The 14,660-nt window shown below is 36.5% G+C and overlaps 2 protein-coding genes across 7 annotated transcripts in view; one reads left to right on the top strand and one right to left on the bottom strand.

The window, feature by feature from the left end:
• LOC111602903 (spectrin beta chain, non-erythrocytic 1) overlaps positions 1-8,614 on the bottom strand; it is a 36,410-nt gene extending 27,796 nt beyond the window's left edge. Inside the window, exon 1 of the mRNA XM_023320244.2 lies at positions 8,536-8,614. The gene's annotated coding sequence lies outside the window, so the exon portion shown is untranslated. The remainder of the gene's footprint in view (positions 1-8,535) is intronic.
• A 3,035-nt stretch (positions 8,615-11,649) lies between these two features.
• The window catches only part of LOC111602881 (protein daughter of sevenless), a 44,657-nt gene continuing 41,646 nt past the window's right edge, over positions 11,650-14,660 (top strand). For all 6 annotated transcript variants that reach the window (XM_030225326.1, XM_023320210.2, XM_023320208.2 and 3 more), the window contains exon 1: positions 11,650-11,759. In XM_030225326.1, coding sequence (XP_030081186.1) covers positions 11,685-11,759 — 75 coding nt within the window. In that variant the 5' untranslated portion in view covers positions 11,650-11,684. The remainder of the gene's footprint in view (positions 11,760-14,660) is intronic.

The following is a 14,660-nucleotide window of genomic DNA, read 5'->3' as shown; positions in this document are numbered from 1 at the left end:
TTGTTGACGAGTTGTGTTTCTAGTCATGACTTTTAAGACTTTGTATTCGCATCATCATCACCATCATCATCATCATTATCATTATTATTATTATTATTACCATAGAGCATAGAGAGAATGAATAGAGAGAACGCGCATTCCCAGCTAATTAATCAAGAATTCATACAGTTAGTTTTGTCAGCCATGACTGGTTTGTACAGCTACTACGCTAACGCTATGTGGCCCCATGACTCAGACTCTCTAAAACTTGGCTCTGACATCATGTTAAAACCTATGAACACTATTCGCTCTTTCTGCATTTACAGTTATTGCAGTTGGCGCAGTAAGCAATATTTATCGCACACGAATCAATTGATAAGTTTACACAAAACACTATCTGCACTCAGATAGTGTATCTATTAGATGTGCTCTGCCAAATGGGGCTATTATAAATTAGCTGGTAGCTATGGTAGCCCTATAGAGGGTGTTGGCTCTGAATTCATAAATTATTAGAAATCTCTCTATGAGTTCATTTGGTATTTTGTATTCTTGTAGCTAGCAAAGCTCAGCCTTTGATATAGGTCAGTTTTTAAGTAAATCAAATTGATAGATTGTAGTTTGATATAGCGAAAAGATATCTTTAAATAAAAGCTACATTTTTTTAGTCAAATATTTATAATTCTTCTATTAATAAATTTTAAAATTTTTATAAGTTATATAGATATATATATAAGTGTATCAAATCTTCGTAAGCTTGCAGTAAATATTTTTGTAAAGGTTTTTTACTGCACTGATTAGTACTAAGAAAATATATTGACAAGCAAAAACAAATAAGCTCATAAATTGCAACGAAGGCAACTTCAGGCTAAATAACTTTTTCCGCTTTGACAGGGAGAGATAAAGTTCAAAGTAAATAACCTGGACATGCCGTAATTAGGTTTTGGACTCTGTCACCCTCTATGCATGCGTTGTCATATATGCTATATATAAATATACATATTTAAGTGTAAGAAGTGTAAGTACGCTTAAGAATTTCATATTGAAAGAGGAACAAGGCAACGTAAAAACCCCCCAATGGCCCATACCTGGGGCTTGGCTTTGTCGCTTTGGCCTCTTCCCCTCTTCTTCTACTACTGTTGCTCTTGACTCGTCTTTTTGGCTCACATTTCACAGCTGAGCTGAGTTGAGCTCAAGTCAAGAATTTTTGGCATTTCTGTTTTGCTGTTACGCTTTTTGATTTCAAATCGATGGTCGAGACTACGCTTAGGGCATAATTTATATATGCACAAAGAAGAAGAGGAGCAGCACTGGGGCTCTGTATGCAAAAAGGGGGGGCAGATGTGGAGCTAGCCAACAATTTAGGTATAGCGCACAAATGCGCATTGTTCTTGTTCGCTGCCTTAGTTAAATACGTTAAAATTAACTGAGACATTTCGTTAGTTAAGCAATTGAGACTTGGATTTAAGTTAAGCTGAGCTGGCTTTAAGTGAGCGCTGCTTAAGCATTACTATCATTAGATGTCATAGCTTAGCTAATATACCTCAAAACTTAAGTAGTCTTACATCATCTACGTTGCAGATATGTCTCTTAAGGGCATCTAATGTTACGTTGTTAAAGAACCGTTTTGTTGTTTGTTGTTGGCAAACTGTTAAAATCAATGCCCTCCATCGTGAGGCATTGAGGGGCCATATCATCAACACCTTCCTTAGCCAGCTGCACAAACACAAAAGCCGACAACAGGCCAACAGCAAAAGCAGCGGCATTTTTATGGCTTCATCTTTTGTTTTGCTTCTTTTTTTTTGTTTCTCTCGCTGACTTTTAGAATGCAGCAGAGTAGAGTGCGCCAATGTGGTAAGTGTTCGACTAGCAGATACCTCGAATAACTTCTTTACTCCACTCTAACATTAAATGATCAAATTTTGGGGATCAACAATATTCACTTGATGAAGTTTAATCTAAATTCTTTCAGATACTAAGTTATTCCTTATGAAAGCTGACTCACCTTGTCATACCGATCAAAAATAAGTCTCTATGTAGACTTAATGTGATTACAACTCATTCACAAGCACATCATACCCTTTTTTTATACATAATCATTTAGTTTAAGGCATAATGAGGCATATACTAGGAAAAATAATTACAGCTGCGAAATTCTAGCAGAGCTCGGTGTAAAGCGGAAATAAAGTGCGCAAAATGTAATTAATTGCGGCCAAGAGGCAGATCAGATCAACAACATCAGGCCAGCTCGGCCCAAGCGGCGTATGCTTAATGGCAAAAATTGTCTACAATGTTGCTTCTACTTGAAGAACAGAGAAAGAGAGAGATAGAGAGAGAGAGAGAGAGAGAGGGCGGTGGGGAAGATACCCATCTCGCGACGTGCTTGGGATCTTGATTTCGGTGTTTGTTGACTTTTTTTGTTTTTGCAAACTAATAAGCTAAATATTTTGATTGGACTGCAACAACATCAATGAACACTCAGACGCGAGCGTTTATTAAATTCGTTTTGTTTCTTTTTGCGGCCGCTCCACAGATTGCGAGCAATTTGCCAAAATTAAAGCCAGAGTCAAGGCTACAAAATTCGATTTGGTTTTTGTTTCTTTCGCGATAAGTTTATTTTTTATTCTATTTTTGGCAATATTTGTGTGAAAATAAGTGTTGCCACGCCTACCTTGAAGCTGATAAGATGCCTGGTCTAGCACTTCAAGTGGCAGTAAAAATTGTCATTCAAACTCTAAATTAATCACAATTTATTTATTTTTAATCTCTTATTTTTAATTTCATTTTAATTTTTGTTTTGAATTAGATTTTATAAGTTTTTCTTTTACTTTTTGCTGGTATTGCTTCAAACCAGTTTCTCGTTCTCTTTTTCTCTCTTCAAATTTTTGGCTTTTGATTAATTACTTCCTCTTTGAAGAAGAAATGAAATAAAATGATATAAATCATGAAATTAAAATTGAAAGTTTCTGGTTCTTTTGTTGGAAATCTGTGAATCATTAACTAATAGCTTTCTAAAGGTCGAAAGCACTAGCTGAGAATTGTTGAATGAACTTCGTGAGCTTAGAACAACAAAATTATTTTTAGAAAACGTCTAACTATGCGATTCTCATGAATTTGACGAAGAGCTTTGGATTTGATTATAACTGAATTCGAGCTGTTGTTCGGGAATTCAATGAATCATTAGATAACAGCATTCCATAAGTCAATCGATCTCATTGCCTTACTCTTTGATTCTCATAAAATTGCGCAAAAGCTGAAGAGTTTTCATGATTAGGCTAAAAGTGTTGTTGGTCTATATTCTGCACATCTTTGAATCACAGACAACTAGCTAATGGGTTCTCATTGCCTTACTATGCGATTCTCATGAATACAGGAAAGGTCTTAGACTTCTAAGCTGTGGTTTCTAATGATTACCCAAAATGTGTTGAAAATAATTAAAATAAAATTGTATACATATTTAAGCGCTCTACTACTTGATTCTCATGATCATCCTGGTTCTTTAAGTTACTATTACTACTATGCCAATCTCATTTAAATAAAAGCTAAATCTGTTTCTAGAAATATTTTAATACATATATATTTTTTTCCAGATCGTATTTAACATTGCGAATTCCACACAGCCAGCTAAAACACTTGACTTGATTAGCCAAATTCCAAAAGACGGCAAAAAACTTCAACTAGACAAAGAGAGAAATATATCAACGAGGAACTGGAAATTATTTATGGTGCGACTTCAAACTTGAAAGCAAAGACAAAAACTAAAGAAAAAAGGAAAAATAGTAAAACCAAAAGCCAAAAACTAAAAAAAAAAAGAAGTGAAAAATGAAAAGCAAAAACAAAAGCAAAGCTTTTGGTGAGAAATTTCACTCAGTCAGCAGCGGAAGGCGCAGCAAGTTTCAAGGTTGCCCCACACGATAATAAAGCTAACAGGTGAGATCGGCTGCGACCAGGTAAACTGGCGGAGATTGTATTATTATTTGATTTCCGATTGTTGTAATTGACTAAGCTACAGCTGAAAAATGAGAAAAAGAAAAGGGAATGGCCAAAACATATGACAAAATAAGCTACGAAATAGCAATAAATAGACTGTGGAATAGAAACGAAAAGCCGAAAACATAAAACGAAGTTGTGTAAATCGAGACACGGTCTAGTAGGCACTGAATAAAGCTCTTCACTTTTTTGGGTATACCAAATGCAGAAGACTTCGAAATTATGGTATAAAACTTATTTGCAATTAAATGAAATAAGACAGAAAATGAAAATTACAACTTTCGCTGAGCTTGTTGTGATATGATTGATTATGAAAACAGATGAGTGGGAAACATGTGATAAAGTTGGATATTAATTAGAATTATTTGAAGCTAATGTTTAGCTTAGGCTTCATTTAGATTTAGCTATACAAAGTCCCAATGAAAACGTTGAGTTATCCTAAACAGTGTGGCTGGCACACTATACAATAGTCTATTATGTTATTAATCTTAGCATGTTATGTTAGAGATCGGCGAACTGCTGTTATGAGAGGGCATTTGGTTCTGTTAACAGCTTTATGTTAATTTTACATTTTATTTTGAGATATGTAAAACTTAATAGTAAAGATCCATTAACAAAGTTTTCTATGCATTTAAAGTAAAATTAATTAACTTTCCATGTTCACAGGATTAATAATTTATCACACTACTCTCATGTATAGAAACATATATATACATATATATTTATATAAGGATTCGAGTTTGTTTTTGACTTCTCTGTCAGCCATAATCCCACACATTGCCAAAAAAAGGTGGAGTGCCAAGCAAATAACTCAAAAAAACAGAATTGACCGACCCTTCACGTGTGCACACACACACATATATATACATGCACAGCTACGTACACATACACATCAAAATAACAAAAAGCGAAAAAAAAACTGCAACTGTAATTCCGCGGCAAATCGTGCAAATTGTTTGTAAAGTCAATGTAACTTACATATACATATATATGTATGTGTGTGTGTGTGTTTCTGTATGCATATGTACAGCTGCACATACATATGTGTGTGTAAAGTGCATTTCCTGTGCTTCAATAAAATTGTTGCTGTCGCACTTACTCCCGCTGTCGTTGTTGTTGTAATATGACTTTTAGCATATTTTTTGGCTATGCGCGCAGTCAAAGAAAAAGAGAAAAAAGAAAGCAATCCCGCAACAAGATGGAAAAACCAGTTTTGACTAAATCGAGTTGTTTTTGTTGTTGCAGCAGCAGCAGCAGTTGCTGTTGCTGTTATTGCTGTTGTAGCCTTGAATGTGCATTTATTGTTGTTGCTCTTTGACTGAGTCGCTGTTTTTGGCGCGCGCGAAAAAAGGAGGAAAAAAACTTATCAACATGTTAGCCAAGTCCAGGTGAAAACTTCAAGACTAGCAGTTATCCTATAAAATGTAGCTGCCGCTCTACATTGCTCTGTTAAGTTAATAACATTAGAATGTTCTGTTGATAACAGTTTCATATTATATTAGAGATGGGAAAGCTGTTGTTAGCATTTGACATTTTTAACAGCTTGCTGTTAAGCTTCTGTATGTAATGCTATTTCACATTTTAATGTTAATATAAACTAAACAGTTTTCATATTCAAATCTTGGCCGCCTTTGTCTGTTCTGCTCACTCTCTCTCTCTCTCGCTCTCTTTGCGCTTGTGATCTGCGCTCTCTGTCGCTCAACCGTTTGCCGTTTTGCACTTTAACTTACGGTTGTTTCTAATTGCTTGACACACTTGGCAACCAGCTTCAGCCAATTGGAACTATCTGTGCATATAAACTTACACACAAATGAGCCTCGGTGTATATGTGTGTTAGTAGATCTAGGTAATGTAAATGCAAAATTAACTCGTTTGATAGCAGCCACAATTGAAAACAGTTAATTTTAATGGCTTCTCGAAGTTGTGCTAGAAGAAGAAGCCGTAAAAACCCCATTCACTTGGCTCCACTTTTAAGATCAATCAAGTTAAAAAAAAAACTTGAAAGTGTCGAAAAACGTTATCAATTTGGCAAACAAATTGTTCATTGAATACAAAATCTATATATATACATGCATCATATATACTATATTTAACACATTTATTGATATTTATTTACGAAATGCGATTAATTTGCTGGACTTCATTATATATGAAACGCAGCTGATAACTGTAAGTGGAAAAGTGGAACTCTGTGAGAATCGATTGTAACTTTTTTAGTATTAAATCATTGTCAACTGAATTTGTCATCATGACCCATTAATGTCAAAAAAACAATATAAAAACAGCGAAAAGTGTATTTCTAACGAACAAAATAAAATACTCGCATTGACAGATAACGTAATTAGCGTGTAATATGAGCTGAGCTGAGCTGATCTGATGATGAAAATCTTTTTTAAAGCAGCTTGACAACAAATTCTCAGTTGAGTGTGTATTTAGGTAATACGGTGAATACTCGATACGTATACTCACATATTAGAATTACCGAGAATTGGAATTCAAGATTTTCTTACAAATCTTCATTATTATTATTGTCATTATCATTATCATTGTCATTGTCCTTATCATTATCATCATCATTATCACTGTCATTGTCAGTGTCATTGTCATTGTCATTGTCATTGTCATTGTCATTGTCATTGTCATTGTCATTGTCATTGTCATTGTCATTGTCATCCACTAATATAATTATGAACACAATTACAATATTCCCGATCCTGATGACAATAAACTTAGTATTTTATTTGAATATATTTTGAATATATTTTTGAATCTATTTAAATCGAAATTCTACAATTAAATTAAAATTTTAAATATGTAAAACTCATTGAATGGAATTTTCTTTCATATTTCCCAACGGAGTCGCAAGTTCAATTTCAATTGGCGGCGCATCTCAACTGTTTGAACCAATTCAAAAGGTCTTAGGCCCCAGTAGTCAATCTTTCAATTAATTAGGCGTATCTAAGTTGAACTGTTGTCCCCACTCCAGCAATTATGGTTGAAAAATTGAGAAACTCAAGAAACACATAATTCTTATCAGTAAATGGGAACTACACACATTTTGTAATTCTTTTTTTCTACCCTTTCAGTAAAGAAGCCGCTAAAAAATGCAAAGAACCAAAATAAAAGATTTGTTGCTGTGATTGATTGAAGGGCTAAATAAAAGAGCTCATGATTGATTGGCGAGTGGTACAGGAATGGGAACTGGAAGTGGAACTGGAATTGGAATTCTGTTTAGGATTACGTGTGGCCAACTTTCAATTGTAAATGTGAAGTATAAATAATAAGAAAAAAAAGCAACAACAAAGTACAGCGCACAAATTGCGCAAAACGCTAAAGAATGCCACGCCAACAACAAGCCGCAGCTATGGCAATGAGTGCAAGGAGTCCAGCAACAGCAACAACAAAGACAACAAGCGGCCAGCTGCAGCAGCAGCAAAAATAATGAAAACAAAAGCACAGCAAAACATCAAATGGACCAACTTGGCTTTGCCAATTGGAATTTTTTTTATATGTATGAACATTTCATATGCAGTTTGACAAGCGCTGCATGAGTGCATTTGCGGTCGCCTCTTGCTCTCTCTGCATCTCTCACCCTCCCTCTTTTTATCTGTCTGTGCGTCGTTGGCCTTTGGCTGCCCCCGTTAAGCGTAATTTAATTTAGCGCAATTGTCTTTCTCTCTATGGAAATCACAGTTAGCATCCAGCGCAGTGCCTTTGAAACTGCTGTTAATATTAACGGTTGTGTATAGATATATATATGGATACACTTAAACACATGTATATGTATGGAAGTCTGAGTAAAAGAGTTGCCAGATTTGAAAAAGCTAGTTGTAGCAGAAGTTATAACTTAATTCACAATATAGCTAAAATTAAAGTTGCTCGCTGTTCGGCCATAGAAAAGAAGCTAGTTTTTCAGCAGCTAAATTGACAACACTAGCTTGCAAGTGGCCAACTGGCTGGGCCAGGCGAAAATGCCACGCGGAATGCGGTTTAAAAATAAACCAAGCCCCAAAGCAAGCTAGCCACAAAGCAAAGACCAAAACGTGCTTTGGCTAGAGACCCTATTTAGCCTAGTTTACAGTTTACAGCTTACCAGTCGAGCCAGGCTAAATGACCAACTCGCTAGCTGTCGCTGCTGAGCACCTGTAAGTTGGCTGCGCAGTTGCTCTATCTTCCTCTCTCTCGTTCTCTCTCTCTCTTGCCTGCTTGCCTGTTTCGTATGCTAATAAGAAAAGTGTGACAGCGTTCGCAATTTTATGACAGCGACGCACGCAATGTGCGCCCTTCCAATCAAACTGTACAGTTTGACAGCTTCCAACTGGATTCGAATTGGTTACGGTTATGCAACAAGTTTCGAATGTTATGTTTCTCTTTTATTTTATTTCTTTTCTTTTCGTGGTTTATTGAAAGCCATTAAGCGCGACTCAGGTGCGTTGACTGCATAAAAATGTTTTTATGTCTTATATTATGGACCCGTTTATTGAATTTAACTCATTCTGATTGGTAGTTATTAGCTTAACAGTTATAAAAAATCAATGTTAAATATTGTTAAATTCTTTTTTAATTTACCTTTAACAGCTTCGTAGTATCCTAAATCCAGCGTGAATGATTTATTGTTAAATCCTGTATATAGAAAATACTTAATATATTTTCTTTATTTTTTTGTTTTGTTTTGCGGTTTCCGCTCTCTCGCGGCCTCTCCCTCTCTCTTGCTCTCGCTTTATGTTAAAATCCTGTACACCAATTATGTTGCTTTATTATTTTTTTTTTTGTTTTGTTTACGGTTTCCGCTCTCTTTATGCCACGCTCTCTGGGACGCACACACACACTAACAGACGGCGTGATTTTTTGTTTTCTAATTCGTTGCTCCTTTTTGCTTTCTCCTGCGTCCTTCGTTGACTCCTTCTTCTGGTTATAACTGTTGTTGTTGTTGTAGTGTGGTGCTGTGTTTTGAATTAAATTATGATTTATTTGTATTAATATTTTCACAATCTCCCTCTCTCTCTTTCTCTCGCTCGCGCATCTCGCTGTCTTCCGAAACGCGTAAGCCACGAAGATCAATAAACACACGTAACAAAATAAGAAGCAGACGAGCGAGACGCTGCGAGAGCTAAGAAAACCGGAAAGTTGTTGTTGCCCTTGTTGTTGCTGCTGCTGTTGTTTTGCTATGCGCGGCGTTCTTTGGCTGCTGCGTTTTTTCAGTTATGTTGTAGAAAAAGACAAAAAAATATATGAGAATCTCAGCTTGAAGAAATTTATTAACGTGTAAAAATGCCACAAGTAGTTTTATTCTTTCTACTTTTTTCTGTTGTATTTCTTTTTTTATAACATTAATTTATGCTTAGAATTTTTGTGGTTTGTCACTTGTTGCTTTTGTTTTTGACCTTAATGTGATTTAACAAATTCCAATGCACAGACACTCAGACTCACACACACACATACACTTAAACACATACACACAAACAACGATACGCAAAAACCAGCTTCGCGGCTTTTTTTGTTTTTGGGCCAACAATTAGAACGCCGGCGCAGCAGTCAACGCCACAGTTCTTTCTAATTAGCACAAAAACAACAAGAACAGCAACAACAGCAATAAGAGCAACTGACAAAGCAGAGCTAAACAGTTAGACGGCTTTAACAATCGCGTTTGCTTTGCATTCTACGGGTAATTTTGGCATCGCGGTTTACGTTTTATTTGTTGTTATTTTATGTACATAGATATTTATTTTGTTGTTGGCACTTTTAATACGTTGCTTTTACGGTTAAATTTTCGGTAGCGTTGCGCGCTCGTTTCACGCACGTCTTGTCAACCCTCGATCTCGCTTTACAATGTTGCGCCCGATGTTTAAGTTGAGCATCGAAGCAACTAAGCATCGAGCTATCGATTATTGGTAGTAACGAAAACTACTCGATTGTACTGTTGGCGATATCTTTCCACTAATCGATCGCAGCAGTCGCACATTTAAACGATTCTTTAAAACTGTTAAATAAAACAAAATTTAAACATTATTATAAAAAGCGATAAAAACAATAATTAAAATATTTAAAGAAAAAACAAAATATAATTATTACTAAATCAGATATACCAAACGAAATTTATTAACTTTAGTTTTGATATTTTAAACAATTAATATGTAAAAATTAGACTTGTCTTAGATTAAGTCTAAGTCTGCATACATTATATTATTATAAAATACAAAACCCAAATAAATTAAATTAAAGTTGACATTGTAAGTACAAATCAAATTGATTTTTATATATATAATTTATAACGTATATATAATTTGTAACGTAAGCGCAAAAAGAGACCAGAACGCATAGTTGCTCACATCCAACTTTATGCTACGCACAGCTGACTGGCGTGATGTTGGCGGCAAAATTAGTTTGGTATTCTATGGCATTTTAGTATTCTTAAGATACTTTAGCATAACAGCTAGTTAACATGAAACATTTTAATATTTTTAAAATGCTGCCACACTAACCAACTTTATCGGCATTTCTAATGATTCAAACAAGCTTAACAAAGTAATTTGTGTTTTGCAGTATTATTCTCTTAATTTAAATATTACAAATATATATATGGAATGCCAAAGACACTGAAAAAGTTAGAAAAAATTTAATAATACTTTTCAATACTACGAACAGAAGTAACGAATATGTTAATTAGAAATACTATCTTATGTTAGTTAACAGTACAACATATCGATATATCGATTGGAAGGCGACTCGTTATGTCTAGAGTAACAGACCCATAACAGCTGGGCAGTAACATTTCTGTTGTTGTTGCGTCGGAGTTCGGACGTGCTAGTCCGTGTCGTTCGCGAGTAGATTTATTTAATATTTTCCATCGACTTGTACAAACCGGAACTTGCAGAAAATTAGGCAAGTCTGTTGTAAATTGTGCTTGATATGCAAAAACAATAAGCATTTACTGCTGTGCGCGTTAAGTATGTAAAGAATACCGCAAAAATTTGTGTGTCCCAAACGAAAAGCCAAAGAAAGAGAAAAAAGCGAGTGGCAGATTTTTTTCCTGTCTACCTACACAAACATACGTATACACATATACTTCGGTATATTGAATGCGTGTGCATTTGTGTGTGTGTGTATAATGAAGAGCGCAAAGTGTGCGTGCGTGCGTTTGTGTGTGTAATAATCGCTGAAGAATAAGAATATTAAATTTCCCGTTTCGTAAATATATTAATTGCATTCAAAAAGTAAAAATTAAATCTGTGCAAAAGTGCGTGCCGCGCCCGTTAAACGTTACACATATACAAACACATACGTGTATCGCTCACACACACACTCACACACATACATACATACAAAAGAGAAAAGTTGTATGGCCAGCAACAAATACAAATTGTTAGCCAAATAGTTTTTTTTATAAATATACATGTATATTTTTAATTGTTAAAAGTCAATTTTTGTCAATTAAATTTTCTAGCAATGCTCATATAATTGAAATTGTTTTTAATAATAAACAACAATAACATCAGCAGAAGCGATTAATAAGCAGCATAAAAAATATTTACAAAAAAGAAGAAGAAAAAAACAAAAAAGTGCTTCTGTGTGCGTATATGTGTGCGAGTGTGTGTTGGTGTGCATAGCCTGCATAGCAGTGTGTGCGCGTGTGTGTGTTTTGTGTTTGTGTGTGAAGTAGCAGCCGCAACAGCAGCAGCAGCCGCCGCCGCAGAATAACAAAAAAATAGCAAATCAAAATGGCGCACCAGCAACAACAACTGGCACAATCGGTGAATTGTTCATTGGATGATATCGATTTGACGGCACTAAAGGTAAGTTGTCAGCCCCCATCAGCACCACCACCACCGCAAGCGAGCTCCAACATGCACAACAACAAAATCCCCAAAAAAACAGTGGAAAAAACACTTAAAGTTGCTGCAAGGTGTGGCCATGTGTGCATGAATTTATATTATTTCTTCAATTCAATTTCCGCATTTGCAGCTTATCATCAGCACTTAAATAATTTACTGCCACACCCCACGCCGTCTTACTCCCACTCCCAACAAATTCACTTTCAATCAAACAGGCTCTCAATTAGTAACATTACAAAAAACATAATCCAATAAGAATTTTGCACTCTCCCAACTGCATGTGCTTGCAGCAACTGTTGTTGAAACTTGTAGGCTATGGCAACGCCCACTCTACACACAACTTACTAATGTAAATAATAAATACATAATAACATTGCAATAACTACATATTGACATTTGCTGGCTATTTGCAATAATCTCTCTTTGCGTGTGTGAGTGAGTGTGGGCACCCCCATTTCAGCCTTATATTCACCACCACCGGCAGCAGTGACCGGCCGGTGTCAGCGTCTTTGCCAAGTCTTGTTTATGCTTCGTTGTTGTTGCTTGTCTTTTATATTTTTCATTTCTCAATGAACATGCCCCACACGCACAAGCCGCACGCGTTGCTTGTGCCATTTGCCTTTGGCCGTTGCCGTTGCCTTTCTCTTTCAGGAAACATTCACCACAGCTTTAACTCACCACTGCCGCCCCACGTTGGGCGGCATACAATGCGTCGACGTCGGCGTCGCAGCAAGCAGGCTGCCAGCAGGCGCGCAAGCAGCACCCACAGAAAGTAAAGTTTTGCGACTGTTGAGAAACTGCGCTGCCTGTCTCCGCTTCTGTATGCATGTATGTGTGTGTAAGTGAGTGTACGTTTGTTGACTCTGTCTTGCAGCGGGTGGGTGGGCAGTGTGGTGGGGTTTGCATGGAGGATAAGGTGGATTGCGACGGCAACGGGTGTCGCTCTCTCATGACTGTATGTGTGCGTGTATTGGTATGTGCATGTGCTGCTCTTCATAGTCGAAGAAGACGAGACAAAAACGAGACAAGAATGAAAATTGTTTAGTTTACTTTATTAAAAGAAGCAGCAGCAGCAGTAGCATGTGTGTGCGTTCGTATGTGTGTGTACAGACGACATGAAGATGATGATGAAGCACTGAAGAGGCAAAAAAAAATGGCAGGCGTGTGATGGCCCCATCAGTTGTTGTTGCTGTTACTGCTGCTGCTGCTGTTGTTGCTGTTGGCCTTCTCGCAGAAGGCGCGTGGGCGCCGACGTCTGCGTTGGCTTTTTAAAGGTCATTAAACAATGAAATACGTGCCCCGAAATAGTATACAGCTTGTTGTCTATATTACTCTTGTTGTTGCTGTTGTTGTCGCAGCAGCCAGGCGCTGCTTGACAAAAGGTCACAGTCCTTAAAGCTGCGACGGGGCGAATGGCATTTGGCTGTTGTTGCCACTACCCATGCCACTGTCACTGCCACTGCTGCTGCTGCTTCCTCTTCTAATGGCTCCCATTCCCTGTGCAACTGTAAAACTGATAAGATACTCCGACAACAACACAAATGCATTTATCAGCGTCGTTTCATTAATTATTTGTGTGGATATGTCTATGCACAGTGGTTGCTCGATAACTATAATTACAAAATTTGGAACTAATTAACAATTTATTTGAAAAAAAAAATTATTAATAAAAAATATATAAATTCCGTGGAGATTATAAAGCTCGCAAAAGATTGCTCATTAGTTAGAACTAGCCGTTCCAATTAGCGAGTGACCACTGTAAAAGTACATTGCTTATATACTAGTATGTGTGTTCATGTGTGTGCATTCTTTCCCTTTCTCTTTTCTACAAATGTAGTTTGGAGTTTTTTCTGCTTGCTTCTGTTTTTATTTTCTTTTCGTTTTTTTTTGTTTCGCAGTTTGATAAGCGCTGCAGTCGCTGCTGACGTCGCGCTCTTTTGCTGATTGCCTTCATTTGTGCATGGCCATGTGTCGGGTGCTTCTTGCACGCACACGCACACGATGTCTTTGTCTTTGTTTTTCTCTTATGCGTATCTGTGTGTGTGTGTGTATTTACTTTAATCAACGTTTATTGCATTTGGCTTTGTTGCGATAAAAACGTGTTCGCCCACATTTGGTATTTGTTGTTTTTGGAGTGCTGCAATTTGTGCAGTTGCTTTTGATTGTTGTTGTTGCTGTTGTAAGCAACAACAACAAATCACACATGTGTTTGGGTTTTGTACGTTTGTGGGTTAAATCAACATTGCTTGGGTAAATACACTGGGCAAAACCGAAGCATTCAATATTTCGGCACAGATGCAAATGTGCGTACGAACGTTTGAATAGGATGAGTGTACTTAAATACTTATACATTTTAAACAAAGTGTATGAATTTTTAAGTATGTAAACACTTTATTTTAAGCGGATACATAAAAAGACTGGTATCCTAATGAAATACATCACCTTGAAGTAAGAAGTTGTAAAAAGGTACATAAAAAAATCTCAGCTTACAAGATACATTTTTATGAAATACATAACAAAAAATTCATTTTCAAGCTAAATGTTAGACACATTATTCTTTGTAAACGTGAGTTTTTTACACAGTCTTTAGCTGTTCATTAGTTTCCGTCTTACACACAGCGTGTTAACTGGTTTCTTTTCCCATTCCGTCAGCTTAATTTGCTGTTGGTCTTAGACACATTTTTTTATTTAGCTCCGAGCGCTTGGTAATATGTTTTGCATTCCAAATCGAATTGGTCACAGCCCACACACATACACACACACGCATACATTGCCCATGCATATCCATTTACATATGTGTTTTATCTTCTGCAACTGCCTTGCCCACTGCTCTTCCCCTCTCCCTCTCGCTGTCTCTGTCTC

Source organism: Drosophila hydei, unplaced genomic scaffold (assembly GCF_003285905.1).
Source record: "Drosophila hydei strain 15085-1641.00,03,60 unplaced genomic scaffold, DhydRS2 tig00008128-arrow-arrow-pilon, whole genome shotgun sequence".
NCBI lineage: Eukaryota > Metazoa > Arthropoda > Insecta > Diptera > Drosophilidae > Drosophila > Drosophila hydei.
Note: the sequence above shows the minus strand (reverse complement) of the source record. Positions and strands in the feature narration are given on the sequence as shown.